The 19434-nt window shown below is 47.4% G+C and overlaps 1 protein-coding gene and 1 long non-coding RNA gene across 4 annotated transcripts; one reads left to right on the top strand and one right to left on the bottom strand.

Moving 5' to 3' along the window:
• Positions 1 to 284: 284 nt before the first annotated feature.
• Positions 285 to 12986, bottom strand: LOC120593735 (uncharacterized). 2 transcript variants are annotated; one of them, XR_005650429.1, is made up of 6 exons: positions 12881 to 12986; positions 8826 to 8942; positions 6850 to 6940; positions 4713 to 4801; positions 2608 to 2849; positions 285 to 871 (listed from the first exon to the last, which is right to left on the bottom strand). It is a non-coding gene; the product is annotated as an uncharacterized LOC120593735 (long non-coding RNA). The 2 variants fall into 2 exon arrangements; XR_005650430.1 differs by having other exon boundaries at positions 285 to 698.
• Positions 4123 to 12915, top strand: LOC120593734 (interleukin-1 alpha-like). Of its 2 annotated transcripts, XM_039851646.1 has the most exons (7): positions 4123 to 4215; positions 4731 to 4818; positions 5952 to 6000; positions 6749 to 6971; positions 8382 to 8555; positions 9912 to 10033; positions 12082 to 12915. In XM_039851646.1, the coding sequence occupies exons 2-7, from the start codon at positions 4772 to 4774 to the stop codon at positions 12277 to 12279; spliced, it is 813 nt and encodes a 270-aa protein (XP_039707580.1). In that variant the 5' UTR covers positions 4123 to 4215; positions 4731 to 4771; the 3' UTR covers positions 12280 to 12915. The 2 variants fall into 2 exon arrangements, with proteins under 2 accessions (XP_039707580.1, XP_039707579.1); XM_039851645.1 differs by lacking the exon at positions 4123 to 4215 and having other exon boundaries at positions 4625 to 4818.
• Positions 12987 to 19434: the final 6448 nt, after the last annotated feature.

The following is a 19434-nucleotide window of genomic DNA, read 5'->3' as shown; positions in this document are numbered from 1 at the left end:
TTTATCCAATCATCCTTTGATGGACACTCAGGCAGCCTCCATATCTTGGCTACTGTAAATAATGCTGCAGTGAACATATGGATGCACTTGTCCCTTCAAAGTAGTGTTTTGGGTTTCTTCTGATAAATACCCAGAAGTGGAATTACTGGATCCTTCTTGTCTCTTGTCATAGCCTTTGTTTTAAAATCTATTTTGTCGGGTACAAGTATTGCTACCCAGTTTTTTTAGTTTTTTTTTTTTTTTTATTTCGGTTTCATAAAATATCTTTTTCCATCCCTTTACTTTCAGTCTGTGTGTCTTTCAATCTGAAGTGAACCTCTTGTAAGCCACCCACCCTATGTCTTTTGATCAGTGCAATTAATCCATTTACATTTAAAGTAACTGCTGATAGATGTGTAGGTGCTGCCATTTTGTCAGCCATATTTCTGATCTTCTCTCCTCCTTCAGCCATCCTCATGAGGCTGGTGTAGTGGTAAGCATCTCCAGTGTCCCAATCTGGGATGGCGTGTGCTTGTCACCCACTCGGGTGATCTTCACCCTCAGCTCCAGGACAGCGGGGACCATGGCAGGCTTTGCTCACCGAATGGGGTCATTCCCGTCAGCTCCTTTTCCACTTCAGGTGAGAAGCGAAGAGACTGCTCCTTCTCTTTGCCCTCTCACGGAGGAGCCTGTGTCTCTAGGTAGTAGGACACTTTGAACTAGAAATCAAGAAACAGTGAGTTTCCATTTTTGCCCCCACTCTCATATGACCCCTCCATGTGACCTTGGGGCCATGAGTTCCCTCTTGGAGCCTGTTTCCTCTTTTAAAAAGTAAGAGTTTAATCCAGACAGCCTCTGAGGTGACTCCTTCTCCAATAGAGCATGCTAGGTCCTTCAAGAGACGAACAAGACAAAGCAAAAACGATGAGAAACTAAATAGAGCAAAGGAAAGGAAGAGATCACACCCAGAAAGGGGGCGCCTTCGGGACTGACAGAGCCTGGGCCCGGGGTCCAAATCCCGCTTCGGCCACTGGTTACCCTGAGACTTCGGCAGACTGCTCCCCTCCCGGCCCATGGCTCCGCCTTCCGTGCAGTATGGGACAAATGCCTCCCTTACAGGCCTGATTCGAAGCCAAGAAGAGGTGATGCATGGTCACACCTGGACCTCGTGTTTCTAGGTTTCCCAGGCCTTCCTCTTCCCCGCAGCTGTCATGGGGCTGAAAAGCAGATTGTAACCAGGCTTCACTGTACGCATGTGTTAGCTCGTGCACACACTGCTCCTCGGGAGACTAGTCCCACCACCCACAAAGGAGCCGCCACACCCCAAAGACTCAGAGCAAGAGTGCCAAATCTGGCAACCCTGCCAGACCCCACGACGGGCGAGGACTTCAAAGCCAGTTACAAAGATGTTTACAGACATTTCCTGTCTTCAGGGTACAATGGCAAAAGCCTGACTGAAGCCCCCACCCAGCCACTGCTGACCATGTACTCAACTGTGCTGGCCACCTTCACCCTTTCCTGTACATCACAAAAAAAACACGAAATTTCAGTGGAGGAGGGAAGATGGGGAGGGGAACTATTTCAAACTGTTTCCTTTTCTACCTTTTTTTAAACAAAGAGCCCTAGAATGACACTGGAGGACAGGGTATCTGAGGCGGGAAGGACCTTTAGGATGATCTGCCCCAGCCCTGTAACTTGGCATTGGTGGTGACAAAAGATTTGAGCACCTACATGTGGAAAGAGAAGATTGGGCTCCAAACCAGAAACCTAGGTTCAAATGCTGGTTCTGCCAGTTTTGTGACTGGAGGCTAGTCACTCTTCAGGGTCCTCAGCTGAGAATGGAGAGCACTGTCACCACCTCTCGTGGGTAAAATGAGGGCTGGGGAGACAGTGCTGGTGAGAGCTGAGAACCATGATGTATTCTCCAAGGAAAAGCAGCACCGTGACTCTCTGGACCCATGCACTCCGAGCTGCCAGAGCATGTCCACTCACCCACCTCACACATCATCTCCCCCTGCACATCTAATTCTGTGACTTGCGAAAGAAACACACTGCCACATGGCACAGAATAAGTATGTAGTAATATTTTTCTCAATGGTTTGAGAAATAGGTAAAAATGACTCAACAAGGGTTTTTGAGGCCTCTTGGGAGTCAAGAGATGGGCACATGAAGCTACCCAAAGTCCCTGGACTAGGACAGTGCCCAAGCCCCTTGGGGCTCCAGTGGAGATGTATCTGGTATGTCCTTCTCTGCATTCCCTAGAAGAGGTGGCCTGGTGCTGAGGCTGCCTCACAGGTCAACCCTTGTTTGCACTCACAGAACAGCAGGCTCCCCAGAGCCAAGCAAGGACGTCACTCTTTACCCTTCACCTGCACTGTCCTTCCTTTAACAACCGGTTTACCTAACTGAAGGACAGTTAGGTGAGGCCCAAGCTGAGTTGTCTAAAGAATTTAAACTCCCCCTGAAAAATTCAACAACTATACTAGGGAATTCTCCACACCAGAGTGGCATCAGCCAGGACAGGCATGACCACTGACGGTAGAGCCAGCGGCATCCTCCTGGGTTACCCAAGAGGTGCTGTGCACCCTCCCAGAAACTCAGCACCTGTACTTTCGACAGAGGCCTCACCTGCTCATGCCCTCCCTGCTCAAGTTTTTGCACCAACATTTCCACAAGCACTATTTTTCCTTTGGTGGCCCAAGGTGGCATGATGACGATGATATAGGTTCCAGGGACAGAGCCGTCATTAGTGCTGTTGTTACTTTGTTTAGTTGCATCTCCGTAGCAGCCCACATTCACAGTGTGCTTAGTAACAGCCCTCACAAGACCTCCGGATGGCAGAGCGTGGCCACGCCAACCTCCTGTGATACCTGAAGGGGAACCACAGGTGCAGGGAGCTGGCCACCATCCCCATTGACCGTCTTGCCACCCAAGCTCTGCCCAAGCTCTGACCTACATCCAGGATGCCAGCTATGTCCTAGCTCCTGTTTACAACAATTGCAGCACCAGGTCTATGACTGGGGGACTGGACTGAGCAACAGTCAGAACCAGAGCCTCTGCACCTGGCTGGACCTTGGCGACCAGCTGACTGACCCCAGGACTTAATGAGCAGGCCCAGAGGGGACATGCTACGTGACCCGCTCAGGCCACGTATGCCCAATGCTACACTGCTTTGCTTTTATACCGTGTTGCCATGCCTGGCCTTTCTCTCTTTACCTTTTTTTCTTCCTCTACTCTCTTCTTCCATCCATTTCCTTTCTTTTAAATTTACTTGGCTTAAACTCTAAGCCAGAAATTTGAAACATTTACCTGTTGAGAGCCTGGTGTTGTCTACCTGAACTGGGCTCATCTCAAAATCCCGAAAAGGCTGATGTGCTGCCATACCTGAGTCCCTGCCTTCCCCACTTCTACTCCTGCACCTCACCCCTGGCCTGTGGCAGGGCTCAGCCCACCCAGCCCCAAGTCCACAGCCACCCTCACATGCCTAGGGTCTGTCCTGGGGAAAAGCACACTGTTCAGGGGCTCCAGTGGACAGTCATTTGGCTGTAATGCGGCCAGGGCATAGAGCTCTCCCAAAGCTGTCATTCTGTGGGGGATGTGTGACGGTCTGCAGAGGTGTAAGAGGAGAAGCCCTTTGTGCTTGACTGTCCCCTTCTCACCTTTGTTCTGCCCTAACCAGGGGGTTGTCACCCATATACTGAATGATTTAGGCCTACTCAAGCCAACCTCTCTCTTTTCCCTTCAGAAATGTTAGGTCCTCTTCCCTCAACAGCCACCCCTTAGTTCCCAGGGGCTGCCAGGCACCCTGTCAACACATAATCGGCCCCAGGGCCATAAAAAAATTAGGCCAAAACTCAAACTACAGCTCCTAAGCCACTCTCCAACCCTAGACATCCGTGATTGATTTCAGTTCTCCTTCCTCTCCCACCATATTTTTTAGAAACTTGCTAAGTTTCCTGCTTGTCTTCCCTTTTTCTAAGATTCTGTGTTTATAATTGTTTAGAACAAAGCAATAAATAAGTGAATCGAGTCGGCAGCTCCAGGAGTCTCTACAAAGAGCAATAACAAGAATAATGTCATTATTTTGGCCAGTATCAGATTGAATGAACATAAAAAGATTCAAAACAGGGTTCTTCCCTGTGAATTCCCCATGACGCACAAGGCCACGCCTACTGCACAGAAGACAAAAGGCCAGGGTGCCTGAGGGCCACCTCACTGGCACCTGAGTCGGCAAAGGTAATGTCCTCACATCTTCAGCTTTTAAAATGTTTTTTTGTTCTTCTCCTTGACTGTTCTCTCTCTAACTGCCTCTCTGAAGCTAAAGCCTACTCCTTCCTTTCTGGCCCCTCCCTGGCTTGGTGTGTGAGCTAGAATCACAATGAAATTAAAGAAATGACTCTTCCTCTAGTTGGGGACTGAGGAACACAGGAGCTGCCTTCCTGTGAGGGCAGGCAGTGCAGCCAAGCCTTCCCTCTGGGTAGCTCTACTTCCAAAAACCACCAGGGGAAAACGCTGGAAATTTCCGGCTCTGCCTCTCTTGCATCTTGTGAGGCAAACTCCTCATTCCTGTGGGGTTTTTCACCTTACCCAAACCTCACCAAATGCCTGCTGTGTGCACATGCTGGGCTGGACATGGTGGGATGCCAAGAGGTTTTGAGTCGCTGGGGAAACATACATACAATTAATGCACAGGAGTGAAAAGGACGGAGATGTGTGTGTGGGCTAAGTCACACCTTACATTTCTCCAGCAGCTCAGGAAGGGTGGATCTGGATCGCTGGCACCGCAGGCAAGATGGCCAAGGTCCCCGACGTCTTTGAAGACCTGAAGAATTGTTACAGGTAGGAAACAGACTCTCTTGCCATCTGATGGGGGATCAGGCACATCATAACCCAACCAGGAGCAGCAGTGACTGGCACGGGCTGGCTGGCAGAGGCGGTGGGGATGCGTCCCACTCCCAAAGTTAGGGCAAGCTCGGCAAAGACTCGGGGAAACCAGGCATCCAACATATTATACTGCTGTAATGTTGACAGGGAGACAGCCATTACAGAAAAACTGTTTTTAAGGCCTGCTGAGTCCTGGGGAATTTGCATCTACTCCGACACAGCCTGGGCCGGGGTCACATGCTCTGAGAGACATGGGTTGGAGTGCTGACAGACCATTCTCAGGACACTTCCCAGGCTCAACCCAGGGAGGGAAATGCTCCATAGCTCACCCCAGTCAGAGTGCACGCAGACACAGGAGAAACATAACAGGAAAATGTGTGAATCACGGAGCACTTTCACAAACAGGTTCCCACCACTCAGCACCATGCACCAACACACGCTAGGCCAGCCAGATGCTGCCTGGACATTTTGCCAAGTAGAAACGATTAAGTCTGTTTCAGTGAGTATGTGGAAACAACGTGGAATACATAGTCTATTTGGTTAAAAATAAATGAGACATTTCAGAAGTACTTCCTTTCTCTGAGGAGCTTAACATTTTCCCTGAAATTCAATCACAGCTATTCAGGTTGTTAGCCAAGCCCTGTCTTTGTTGATAAGGCATGGGAATAGGTCAAAACCAGTTCTGATGGTTACTGATTCCAAATTAGTGAGGTATAAGTCACCCAGTATATGTGTGTATAAAGTCCTTAATTTTCAAAGATAACAGTGGTGGCTGTGTATGTGTATATGTCAGTGTGTGTATGCCTCTGTATGTATCTGTGTGTGTATCTGTCCGTGTCTGTGTCTGTGTCTGTGTGTAGATCTGTCTGTGATTGTTTGTGCGTGTGTATCTGTGTGTATCTGTGTGCGTCTGTGTAAATTTGTGTGCCTGTGTGTGTATCTATGTATCTGTCCATGTGTCTGTGTGTGTCTGTGTGTTTGTGTGTCTATGTGTCTGTGTGTGTGTGTGTGTGTCACTAAAATACGCTACTCGGTGACTGTGGCCACAGTGATATACAGAATGACATTCTCATCATCTTATTTGACAGTGAGAATGAAGAATATAGTTCTGATGCTGACCAACTCTCTCTGAATCAGGTAAGCAAATGACTGTGACCCATCTGGGTGGGACGGCTATTGTGACACAGCTGTATTATCTGCACCAGAGGACAGCCCCAGGGCCTTCCGCAGGGCCTTCTTGAGATGTCGGGAGAGAGGTGTCTGTTCGCCATGAGTGAGGCCCCTCTGCACTGAGCTGATGGCATCCCCATGGGCACCACATGTCCCAAAGTAGAGTGGAGTTCCCTGGATCCCAAAACTGGAGTCTCCAGGCTTCATCGGCATACTAGTGATGCTACCCCAAGACGGCCCCTTCAGATCACTTCCCCAGGGATCAGTCTCTTAAAGAGATATATTGTAGTCATCAGCTCCATACCTCAGAGGTAGCACTTCAACGTGACAGCCGGGAGCCAAGGCAGAGGAAGCGGGCCACTCACAAGTCTTCCTGGTGTGTCTTTGGTACCAGCCCCAAAAGCTATCCGCAGAGGAGCATTTCTGACTTATCTGAGCCCTGTCCTAACGTCCTGAGGAGACCTACCTGGAAGGCCACCGCTGAGGCCCCACTTGTGAACCTGTTTCATGGCATCTGATTTTTGACTCAGCAGGTGGATGCCAAAGACTGGCCAAGAGATGCACGCTCTCTAGGAAATTCTGGGGGTGGGACGACTGACGAACCAGGGGTTAGCAGAGATCCTCTGCACCGAGCCTGCAGAGTTTCACTCCCGTAGGTATGGGTCTCACTCCAAGATCACAGTCAGCCTACCAGTTCCCACTCCTTTCCCTGTAGAAATCCTTCTATGACACAAGCTACGACACACTGCATGAAGACCATGGAGGTAAACTTAGGTCTCTGGGTACCTCAGAGGCCTCAAAGATGTCTCAGCTCACCTTCAAGGAGAGTGTGGTGGTGCTGGCAGCCAACGGGAAGGTCCTGAAGAAGAGGCGACTGAGTTTCGATCAGTTCATCACCGATGAAGACCTGGAAGCCATTGCCAACGATACAAAAGAAGGTAGGGGCTACATGCCATAAGACCCTTGCTTTCTACTTTTAAGCAAATGCGGGCAAGAGAGCATGGGGCACCTGGGATCAGAGGCACAAGAGGGCAACCGGGCATTAGTCTGGAGGCTGTAAGGAAGGAAAGTCAACTTCTACCCCCACCAGCAGTGGCCTGAGTCTCAAACCCCTGCTCATGCGCTAACTGCATGGCCATACCACAGCAGCCGTGTGACTCGGCCCTCCAGCAGCGTGGCTGCATACACACTGTTGGCGGGTGACCACCTGCAGGCTATGTGCCTCCCTGGCCTCTGTTTCCTCTCCTGTAAAATGGAGACGATCCAAGCTCCCACTTATGGAGATTAAATGCATTGATGCTGGCAAGCCCCTGGCGCACAGTAAACGCTCAGCAAATGGCAGCTACTGCTGTCGCTGGTACTGCTGCTGCTTCCCTTGTTGACACTGCTGACACCACCGATTTGCTGGTGGCTGTGTGACCTCTGAACTCCACCAGAACCCCGCATTCTCACCATATACATGGGGAACCTGGTCACACTGTGTGTGAGCAGACCAACTCGGTTCCTACAGAAATCTTGATTTTCCTCCCGGGCCTCTGCAGCCCTCTACATGAAACATAAACCTAAGATTTTTAAGATAACAGCTAAACACTGATACATGTTCACCTACAATATGAGGAAATAGAAGAAAATGTAAGAAAGAGAATCAAAAATCCTTCGTACGACCACTAAGAGCTTGCCGGCACCAGCACGCTGGGACATCCCCGACAGTCTTGCGTGAACATGACTGTTTGGCTCACTTGATTTCACGCTGTGCCCGGTCTTGCACCTAGCACTTAGCAGCAGGTCAGGGGCATTTCAGATTGCCAGGATGGCGCCATTTTAAGTGATGCAACAGTGGCTGCGCCCATCGATGAACCTCATTTCTGTCACCACCTACTTCCTGAGAACAGACCCTCGGGCACAGAGTGACGGAGGGCCGTGAGGGTGGTGGGGCTGCCGCTACACAGCACTGCCCGGAGGGGCGGGAGACACCGGGACATGCTTGCCCAGTGACATGTGTAGTACTTGTACTTGTTTCTGCCTCAGAGTGTGGCCACCTGAAGCTTAGGCAGGGGACACTAGCAGTCTTCCTGGTTACTTAGAAACCTTAAAACAAGCAAAAACGAGGAAACTGCACAAATAATCTCTTTTAAAAATACTGTCTGAGGCATCAAAGTTTAGAGAAAGTAAGTGACCACAGGAACAGTCCTGGAGCCAACTCTCCTGCTGCAGGTGACTTCACCTATTTTCTCGACTGCACAAATTACTCCAGTATCCCTTCCATAGCCACCTCGTGCACTTGTGCCAGAGCAGACATGTCATCTGTGTCTGTGCATGGGCACTAACCAGACTGTTCCTGGTTGCAGAACCCATCCAGCCCCATTTGGCACCTATGAGCTTCCAGAGCAGCATGAAGTACAGCTTCATGAAGGTCATCAAACAGCAGTGCATCCTGAGTGACACACTCAGTCAGAGTCTCATTCGAGATACATCGGGTCAGTACCTCATGGCAGCTGCACTAAATGACCTCAACCAAGCAGGTAAGGAGACAACTCAGCCATCCTCCCTCACTCTTATTTCTCTGCTTTTTTCAAGCTTTCTGCTTTCAAAGAACAAACCCCTCTAGATCCCTGGCCCACACAACTCTTCCAAGGACAGGAGAATGCAGGTCATCCCCACAGAAACCCCGGGTGAAGGCGGGGCTTCGGCCCAACCTGGATGCACACGGGGGCATCCGGCCTTGAGAGCCAACACCACACCACGTGGCTTTCTGATGCTGTCCCTCCCTCTGGGGTCCCAGCCATTCTTACCCTCTGTCTCAAAGAGGAGGAAACTGAGTCCCGGGAACAGTAATGGCTCACGCCAGGTCACCTGAAGCGCTCACTCTCCATTAGCAAGCCTGCAGAATGGGCTGACAGGACGCCAAACTGGAAAAGACCATGGTCACGATTACATAGAATTACCAGGAGGCAGACCAGCCAGCGCCACGGGTGTGACCCCAAGGGTAGGATGTCGTGTCCAGTTCCACGGCACACACAGCTTAGCTCCAGCATAGCTATCACACACATGGTTATGTCCAGAGACCTAGGGTTCCCCTGCAGTCAGCAACAGGGCTCCTTCTGAGTAAGCCAGCTTAAGCTAGCGTGCCCCTATTTGGGGACAGCTACGAACCATTATGTTCTATTTCCTGTTTAACTTTTCCCACAGTTTTCCCACGTAGTCACATAATACATACATATTTACATACATATTTACACATATATATATATATGTTTTTGTTTTTGTTTTTGCCATTTTAATGTAACCAGAATTTTCTATCGTGTGGCTGTGCTGGTCCCTTGGATTCACTAAAAGTAACTCTATTGAAAATATCTTCTTACATATAATTTTTTTCCTATGAGGTTATTTCTTTACAGCATATCCCAAAGTGGAACCCTTGAGCCCCTGGGCATAAATGATTTTACAGCTCTTATTAAGCACTGTTCTCTAAGGAAAACTGATCCACTTGTCACTGTCACTAGTGACATATGAGTGTATCAGCTTCCCTAAACTCCTCCATTTCATGTCATTACGAACTCATGACTTCACAAAGTGCAGGGTCTTCTCCCACTAAGGTAATTATGAAAGACTCAAGTAATCTCCAGCCCCAAGCATTCACTCAACATAGAAAATTCTAAAGACATTAATTAACCAAGCATTCACCTGCCTAGTACAAATGGCCAATACTGTGAAGGACATAGGACATGCCAAGTCCCATCTCTTACACTGTAGCAAGGAACAACGCGTCTCCCCTCAGCTTCAATACCCATCGCATAATACAGCGTTCAAGTACATAAACACCTGATGTTATACAAGTACAAAGCATTTACTTTCTCTTTGGCTTTTCTCTTCACCAGTGAAATTTGACATGGGTGCTTACATAACAGATGAAGATTCTCCATTTCCTGTGACTCTAAGAATCTCAAAAACACGACTCTTTTTGAGTGCCCAAAACGAAGATGAGCCTGTGCTGCTGAAGGTCAGTTACCTTCAGACCCCAATGTGCCTTTGTGATATCACATACATCTGTGAATGACCCTAGTGAGCACACACATCCCCACCTGCCCCGGGGCCATTTAAGGCAGGACCTGGGAGGGAGTCAAATAGAGGTGGCCAGAGTAAATGAGAGGGTAGAGTGCCTTCCTCCTCCTCCCTCCCTCTGCCTGACCCTCCTCGCCTCCTGTCCCAGGACACCATGCAGTTCATCCACCTTTGGCCCTGACACCTACCATGTGACCTCTGTGGATATAGGTGTGGGGACAGTGGGCCTGCCTCCCAAAAACTCGAACAGGCCCACTGAGATCAGAGTGGGTTGACTGCATACCAAGGGGCATGAAGCGAAAAGCTGGAACCAAGACCCAAGCCCAGGCCTTCTGACTCCTGTGCCTCTCTTCTGCTCTACAGTGCCCGCGTTGTCCCTCAGCCCAGCCCCACCCCCACTACCCCCTGCCCCTGCACACTCAGGGACACATGCCCACTGTGGTCTTCGACGCTTTCTCCCAAAAAGGAGGCAACTCTTGCTCAGTGAATGCATAATCCAGGCCCCAGCCCCAGGATTTACGTGGTGCATGTGATTCTCTGTCTGGGTCAAGTGAGACGAGAGTGCTGTCTGCTGAGTCAGGCAGGAGCTTCCTTCATGAAGTTGCCCATGTACATGAAGTCCTATACTGGGAGCCTTCTATCTGCCAAGCATAGTGCCAGTAGCTAGGTAGACAGTGGTGTACCAAAGTCCCTAGCCTTAGAGAACTTATTCACCTTGGGGACACAAACAACGGGCAAGCCAAACGACTAGCACAAAGTGCAAGATGCTGTGAAGTAAATGGACAGAGTACTGAGATGGAGGCGTGCTCTTTGGGGAGGCAAGGGCAGAGCTGCTGATGGGAGGAGGGCATTCCAAACAGAGGGGTCTCAGTGCTCCCAGGCCCCAGACTTGAAGAGCTGGAAGGCCAGCTTCCAAGATCAGATGGACACTCTAGGAGCCGGGCACCGTGAAGAGGGGTAAGCAGAGGCTAGTGTTGGTGGATACTTGCTTTTGGATTCCATCTGAGTTACAATGAAAAGCCGTTAAAGGGTTCACACAAAGAAGTGTCATGGCTTCACTTCCATTTCCTAAAATGGAGAACAGATCAGAAGGCAGGCAACAGAGAAAGCAGAGGGCCCAAGTAGGAGGTTGTAGTAATAGTCACTTAGCGGAAAGTGCTGAGAGAGGAGGAAAGGAGACAGAGTCTGGTTATATTTTGGAGACAGAACCCAAAAGAAGAAAAGAAACTCCATTTATGAGATGAGAACAATGAGGAGAGGAACAAGTTTGGGAAATAAAATCCTCGTTGACATTGAAAACTCAAAAAGATATTTAGTTGCTTTAGATTAAAAAGAGTAGAGAAGCATCTCAAGTTGGAATCTGCATTTTACTTTTCAAAAAAAATACTGTAGATTCTATTCATAACCATGAGGAGGGTTGGTTTGGAGATCACAACTGTCAACAACTGTATTGAAAGTTCAACTGTCAATATACCAGGAAGTGTGTGTGGGGCGGGTATGTGTGTGTTGGTTTTTTAACCTTCAACTGTTGACCTAAATACGGACATAAACATCTCTAAGTTACAAATTCTTTTCCCAAAGGTAAGATTTGCACAGAGGTCAAAATGTTAAGAGGTCCTAGAATCACCAGGGCTCAGATCTGATGGAAAGCGCCCTGTGCCTGTGTTGGAGGCAAGACAAGATCAGTATTCACTCCACCCGCCAGGACACAGGGAGCACAAGTGTCACTGGGAATCTTCATGACTCATTTGGATCTCTCTCCATTTAACTAAGGAGGTCAACTGTTATATGAGTAGACAGGGCCATACATCTAACAGGCGTGGAATAAATGCTTGCTGAATGAATAAGTGAATGAGGAACCTATAGCACATTACGAGTCACCGTCCTAACATGCTGCTCCTCACGAAGGCCAAGTGCCGAGGGATCAAGCTTCAGTCCCCTTCCGGGACCTCCCTGCTCTCTAACAGATCTCTGTCCTTTTCCCAGGAGATGCCTGAGACACCCAAAGCCATCAAAGATGAGACCAATCTCCTCTTCCTCTGGGAAAGTCACGGCACAAAGAACTACTTCAAGTCAGTCGCCCAACCAAAGCTGTTCATTGCCACAAAACAAGAACACCTGGTGCATATGGCGAGGGGGCAGCCCTCCATCACGGACTTTCAGATACTGGAAAACGGGCCTTGATAATGGAGTCTGCTAATGTGTGAAGCGTTGACAGTCGTATGTACCATGTACATGAAGGAGTCAAATCCTTTACTCTTAGTCACCTGCTGAGCCATGCACTGAGCCTTCATAATTCTAAAAGAATGTTTACTCTTTGTAAGAGAGGGAGTGAGGTATAGTGAACCAACACTAATGTATAATAGGGCTTGTTATTTAAGAAACACCCTATACTTTGCAAAGTACCAATCATTTTAATTATTATTCTCCCTAACAACATTGGGAGGGCCAGGGCTACTGGCTATGGCTATCAAAGGGACCCTACCTGTGTCACATATGAGCCATAGACCCAGGATTCCATTCCATCTGCTTGCCTTCTGCTTTTAAGTTGCTGATGGACCCTTAATCAGATATTGTTAAGTTTCTGAGACCACAGTTTGATCATCTTGGAGAGAATGATACTGATGTCCTTTCTGCCTCAACAGTATTTTATGACACTCGATGAAATCATTTTAGTAAAATGCTTCTTGAAACTGAGCCTCAAGAAGGCAAAGCATGAAGTGTTACTTTAAGTTATTATTTATATATTTATAAATATATGTTTAAGTTAATAATAATGTATTACCATATTTATGGCAAGTCCTCGCAGACTCTGAGCGTGGCCAGGCATCCTCACAAGACAGTGTTTTCCAGGCTGAGTGTAACGTATTTACACTTTGGTCCAAGTCATGCTTTCCCATTGCCATGAAGCTCTGTATTCCAGCAGCAGGGATCCCTGTACTGATAATAAATTAATTATTGCTGTTTGAGCTCATAACTGGCCACTCCTCTGCCCTTAAACTTGCTTTGGCATTCTTATGTCTTTTAACTGCACATGCTATCAAGTCCTATTCGCCAAACTGGGATGAACTTCACATGGGCAACCGTGGGACAACAGTTGTCTAAGCGTTCCTCTCTGGAATGCTGGCAGTGTGCCTTCTAGGTTCCAAAAGTTATGATCAAACCACAGTGTTTCATTACTGTCAATAATAAGGACTGATACATCATCAATCATAACTGAATAAAACTTACAAAAAAGTAATCTGACACAATCACTTGTTGTTTTAATCATTATTTCACTACACAGTAATTAAGAACAAATGAAAAAAGTTCATGCAGATGACTATAATTAGCGCTACTTTACAAAACCAAACCAAGAGTTTATGGTTTTTCTCTCCTCCTGGTTAGTTTGCCAGTTGTATATATGGCATTAAGAGTAATATTCTCAGGTTCACTTAAAGCTCACATTACATATGTACAACACGCATTCTTATATTGATACAAATTCACACACACAGAGCCACATTAATAACAAATCAACCCATTTGGAAAGCATGGATACAAGATGTGTTGGAAAAAGCTAAAATCTAGGCAACTTGGAATTAGATGTGGGAAGTAATGGGAAAGGAGTAGTCCTAGATGACCAGTTCCTGGTACTGGAGAGTGAATGTGGGGTGTTGATCAGTGTTTCGGGTGGAAATGTGGAGTTCTTCTCAGTTCCAGGATGTAGCATGAGTAGCATTTCAGCCTCATAGGTGGAGCTACTGGCAGGACGTCTAAGTGCAGATGATAATGTGCCTGGAACTCAGAAGTCAGAACTAGATATAGATTGGGAAGACAACAGAATAGTGAGTAAAATCCTAAATGTGACATCAGAGAAAGAGAAGCATATGGAGAACACTGTTAATTGTCCATGCAATCGCCATCTCCTGTTCCTAAACAGTAAGAAGGTCACCATGACGGGGTTTCACAGTCTTGGCACTGAACTTGGAGTCTACTTCTTTTACAGTGGTCTTATATGTCAGTTTCCAAATTGATGAGAGCAAAGTCAAATCTCCATCTTTAAGTTCAAACTGTAAATGTATCCCTGTTCAATTTAATCTTGTTAATTCGGCCTGAGATATTTCTAGATTGTTCCATACTCTGATTCTTTTTTATACACTGAATTTTCCTCTCAGCTTTGTGACATCTGTAATTTGGTGAGTGTATTTTTTAATTTTGTTCACAGTATACTGTTGAGTATAAAGAATAGGTCACAAACATTTTTACAGTGTGATCTTGTTTTTATTTAAAGTATCTACAACTTAAATTTAAGTGATTATAGAAGGCTATATACCAAAATGTTAACAATCCTTACCTGTGAGTGACTGAGTGATTTATAAGAGTTTTTTGGTTAGTTTTCTGAATTTTTAAGCTAATGTATAATTACACAACAAAATACCAATTTACAGAAGTCTTTGTAAGGAGTTTGACTTTTATTTAGATTCCGAATATGTGATACCATGCAGTATTATCTTTCTCTGCCTACCTCTTGGCATGATGCCCTCAAAGTCTACCCATGTTGTTACAGACATTAGGATTTCCTTTTTTTGTGTGTGGCTGAATGATAGTCCACTGATACATGCACCACATTTTACTTATCCACTCATCCACTGATGGACACTTAGCTTGTTTCCATGGCTTGACTAGATATTCTCTACTCTGCCCACTCTGTGCCTTTTTATGGCCCTCTGAGCCTTTCTCAGCTGCAGCAGTATTCTCTGGGTGGCTGTGTCCTTGCCTTGACCCCACTGGGGCTGTGTATTTCTCATGACATCTCCACTCAAGTATTTGCATAAGGAGTCTTTTTGGGGAACTTATGTCTGTGTATAATCTACATTATTAATGTATAAATTTCATCAGCAGCATTACCACCACCACCAGCTTCCTATTAGCTCTGTATAGTGTGCCAAGCACAATGCTAAATCCTTTAGTTTTTTATTATTTTTTTAATTTATTTTTTTTTTTATGGTGACATTGGTTAACAAAATCCAATAAGCTTCATCTGTACACTTTAACAGTAAGGTGTATATATATATATGTGTGTGTGTGTGTGTGTGCGCGCGCGCACACACACACACACACACATATTTATTTACACTGTGTGTTCACCTCTCATACTTAGATTTCTTTCTGTCACCACATACTTGACTCCTTTTACCCCGTCTACCTCCCCCGCTCCCCACACCCACTGCCCTCTGGTAACTACTAGTCTATAGTCCATGTCCATGAGTCTGTTTGTTTTGTTCATTTGTTGTTGTTAGATTTATATCTCACATATAAGTGATATCATGTGATTTTTCAACTTTTTCTGCCTACCTTATTTTGCTTAGCATAATTATCTCGAGGTCCATCCATGTTGTCGCAAATGGCAGTATTTCGTCTCTTCTGATGGCTGAGAAATATTCCATTGTATATATGTACCACAGCTTCTTTAGCCAATCATCTATAGTAGGACACTTTGGTTGCTTCCATGTCCTGGCCATTGTGAATAATGCTGCTATGAACATCGGTGCGCAAATATCTTTTTGGATATGGGTTTTCAAGTCTTTGGGGTAAATACTCAGTAGAGGGATTGCTGGATCATATAGTAGATCAATTGTTAGTTTTTTGAGGAACCGCCATATTGTTTTCCTTAGTGGCTGTACCAATTTGCAGTCCCACCAGCAGTGTATGAGGGTTCCTTTTTCTCCGCATCCTAACATTTATTACTTGTCCTGTTGATTATAGTTATTCTAACAGGTATGAGATGATATCTCATTGTGGTTTTGATTTGCATTTCTCTCATAGCTAATGCTAAGTCCTTTAGGCCTGACTGCTTAATGGCAATCCAACTCTGTGAAGCAGGGTTTTTAATTGTTGCTTTTTATATATGTGAAAACTGAGGCTTCAAAAGATTACATAACTTGTCCAGTGCCACAGATGGTTTCTTTCTCTTTCTGCTGTCTCCAAAGTATATATGTCCGATAAAGAAAAAAAAAAAAATCAGCATCCGGTAAATTGTTAATGGTACATCATTTATTCATTCATTCTTCACTCTTGGGGTCCAACTATACACTAGACAGTCCATAAACAAAAGAAGAAAAAGTCCCATTGTTGCCCTCAGAAGAATCACAGTGAGAGATGCCCCTTTTCCTCCCAAATGGGCCTTCAGGATACAATGTGGGAAGTGCAATGATAGTGTAATGCTCAGGTCTCTAGACAGCTCAGGAGACAGGCATCAGGAGGACCCAGGTATCATGGATACCTGCCCTGGCCACAGTCCCTGGCACTGGGGCCTTCTGGCAAATGTGACTTGCCCTTCAGTACCATCCTGCCTACTTGGCAGCATTACCCGCAGCAGCCATGCACAGCAGTGATTGAGGACCAGGCCCTCAGTATTCTGAGGACTTATCAGCAGAATGCAGCAGGGAATCAAGGTCCCCTTCCCACACCTTTCTTTATTTTTACAGGTGATTGTTTGTGGCAGTTACAAGCAGCCTCAAATGAGTACACGGGTTTTATTTCCCAAAAGACTTTAAATGACGACGTCTTGCCATGAGCTGAAAATCTGGTTGGCACTCCTGAGGACATGTCATCTTGCAGCTACATTCCCTTTAAGGCATGAAGCCTATTTGGAACATAAAAAATTTTTGAAAGGACAAAGGTCCCAACATTTTCCTCATGGATAAACTGGCCTCCAGAAAACAGTTTCCTCCCTGCTTGGTTGTATCAGTCATCTACTGCAACAGTAATGCTGAATACGAAACCTCAGAGGCATTTCCTTCCCAGGTGTCTGTGGGAACCAACCGAGGTTGGGCTCCCTCATGCATCTGAGAATTGGCCGATTTGGGTTGAGTCTGGCTGGTCCACTCTGCTCTACTTGATGTGTCTCATTTTCTTCCTGGACTACTAGGCTAAGCAGGCACATCTTCCTCATGATGATAGTGAGGTGGAAGAGCAAGAGCAGAAACATGCTTATACTTTTTCAAGCATCTGCTTGCATGAAGTTTGTTAACATCCCATTGACCAAAGTAATCCCATGGCTGAGCACAGAGTCACAGAGCACAGGAGGGCTCTAGGGATGACACGAACATACGGAGTCGTAGGTCCCCAGTCTGGCTATGATACAGGCTCGCAGCTTGGGATAGGACTCCGGATTTAAAATGCTACATTAATGTAGTAAGGCATCTGCACCTAACTTACGTAAGTACAACTCAGCTTACTGTATCACGCATGTGTGGCAGAATGCCACAATTGTTCTCTGACATATATAAAGCCTATGCGGTCTCCTAGTGCAGAAGCCCGCGCTCCCGCAATAAAGTTGGTGCCTGCCGTTTCATTCTCATGTGGGCTCCTCGTGGGTTCTTTCAACTGAGCGTCTCACCACTGAAACCTTCCTCTCTTGATCAGCTCAGCATTGACACATGGTGTAACTGGTAGGACGAGGTGAGTACAGCCTCTAGCACTCCGGACGGTCCCCAGGTGGAAGATACTTGCATGGAGGACATGTAGCCCCCAGCCTCCTAGTGGTATCCCACGGCTGCGTATCTGGCTATGTGGACGCCCCAGAGGATTAGGGATGGAGTGCAGCCATGTCCGGAGGACATCTGGAAAGCTCTGGAGATGCTGGAGCCAAACGTCCTGACCGCTTACCGGGAGGGAGCGGGTCGGGTGGCCTGGATGTTCCTGGCGGTGCTGCGGCAGGCCAGCCTGGAGGTTCAGGACCAGGCTCAGTGGGTGCAACAACTGCAACGTCAGGAAGAAGCGCTGGAAAGACGGCTGGCGGCAGTGGAACGCATGCTGCAGGGTCCTGACGGGTCGCTGCCATCGTCCAGGTCTAGGAGCCCACCGGCAATAACACGGCAGGAGCAGCCAGTGATATGGCAGCAGGTTGAAATAGAGCCGCCACTGGCTGGTGGTGGGGGAAATGGGGAGGCAAGCTGGTGGCATCCCCCAGGCTAAATGGCATGCCACCTTGATCCAGTACACCCCCGCTGAATTCTGGGACCTGATGAAACAGGTACAGCAGAAAGCTGAGGAGACGGTTCCCAGGTGGCTGCTGAGGTGGTGGGATGACGAGGCTGAAGGGACTGAATTATCTCTGGAAGAGATGGCTCAGCTGGCCTCCGTAACAGTGATACCGTCCCTCAGGCAGCGCCCCCAGAATGTGGCACGTACAACGCAGGGTACAGGCAATCACTTCCTCATTAACTGGCTCATGTCCACTGCCTGGACAGTGTAGGCTGACCCTGGGGAGCTGCCAGAGACAGTGAGCAGATGGACCATGTACTTAGATCTGGTCCAGATAATTCAGGAAATGGGCATGCGACAGATGATGTTTCACGTCCAGTACACTAGCCCCATGAGGAGAAATTTGCAACCTGTTCGAAGGACTTGATCTTGACCCCTGGCCTGGTGGGTACTTTTGCTGGCGCTGCTGGCCCCTTAAATATACAGATGGATCCACGAGGTAACGTCTGCCATGGCAAGGTTGGGGACTGTGGAAATGAAACACAAGGAGCGTTCCACCCAAGTGCATGCTGTATCTCCCCCTGCACTCCCAAACCAGCCAGTGCACGGAGGTAGGAGTGGCCAAAAAGGGGGGCGAGGGGGGTGCAGTGCCCCAGCCCAATCAGCCATGAAAGTGAGCCCCTGGCAAATGTGGTTTGATCTCCTCGCTCCAAGGGTTGCTACAGAAAAGATTGAGCAGCAACCTAATGAAGTGCTACTGGCACTGTGGAATCAGCTGTGCCCTGACCAGCAATTCATTCCTATTCCCAGGAAAGCCAGAACCCGTGAGGTGCGGCTGGCCGATTAGCTCCCTGTTTAGGGATTCTGCCGGGACATCTGGTTGGCAAGGGAGCCGGTTGACCAGAGGCTGCGTGTGGAACTGACTATACGTTGGTCCCCTTGCAATATGCAGAGGGTATTATCTCTCGTGGTCACAGGTGCTGACAGCATCCTGCTCTATGGGAATCCGGACAAGTTTTCCAGGCCCACTGCAACCATAGAAGGCTCTGAGTCATTTGCGTGTGGTAGGTCCCTGTGACACTGGGTATAAGCAGATTGCCTTCTTGGACATACCAAGTATACATATCTCCCATATAGGAGTACATTTTGGGGATTCATGTTTTGCGAGGCTTGACTGTAAATACCACTGCTGGTGAGTTTTGCCTTCATATCCAGGTGGTAAAAACTATTAACTGGGGATGTCCACACCATGACCCATTGGTGCTACCCCAGGCTACCCGAGTAGTGACTACAAAGCAGTACTGCCTGTTAGGCAGCCATGAGGAAATAGGATGAACCATTCTGAAGCTGGAAGAAGCCAGTGTCATT

Source organism: Pteropus medius, unplaced genomic scaffold (assembly GCF_902729225.1).
Source record: "Pteropus medius unplaced genomic scaffold, Ma_sr-lr_union100, whole genome shotgun sequence".
NCBI classification, from domain to species: Eukaryota; Metazoa; Chordata; class Mammalia; order Chiroptera; family Pteropodidae; genus Pteropus; species Pteropus medius.
Note: the sequence above shows the minus strand (reverse complement) of the source record. Positions and strands in the feature narration are given on the sequence as shown.

What these genes read in the sequence shown, in the direction of transcription:
- LOC120593734 (XM_039851646.1), top strand. Translation starts at nt 4,772, where the DNA reads ATGGCCAAGGTCCCCGACGTCTTTGAAGACCTGAAGAATTGTTACAG. An exon ending in GACCTGAAGAATTGTTACAG is followed by an intron (nt 4,819 to 5,951) that starts GTAGGAAACAGA and finishes CTTATTTGACAG; the next exon opens with TGAGAATGAAGAATATAGTT. An exon ending in AAATGACCTCAACCAAGCAG is followed by an intron (nt 8,556 to 9,911) that starts GTAAGGAGACAA and finishes TCTCTTCACCAG; the next exon opens with TGAAATTTGACATGGGTGCT.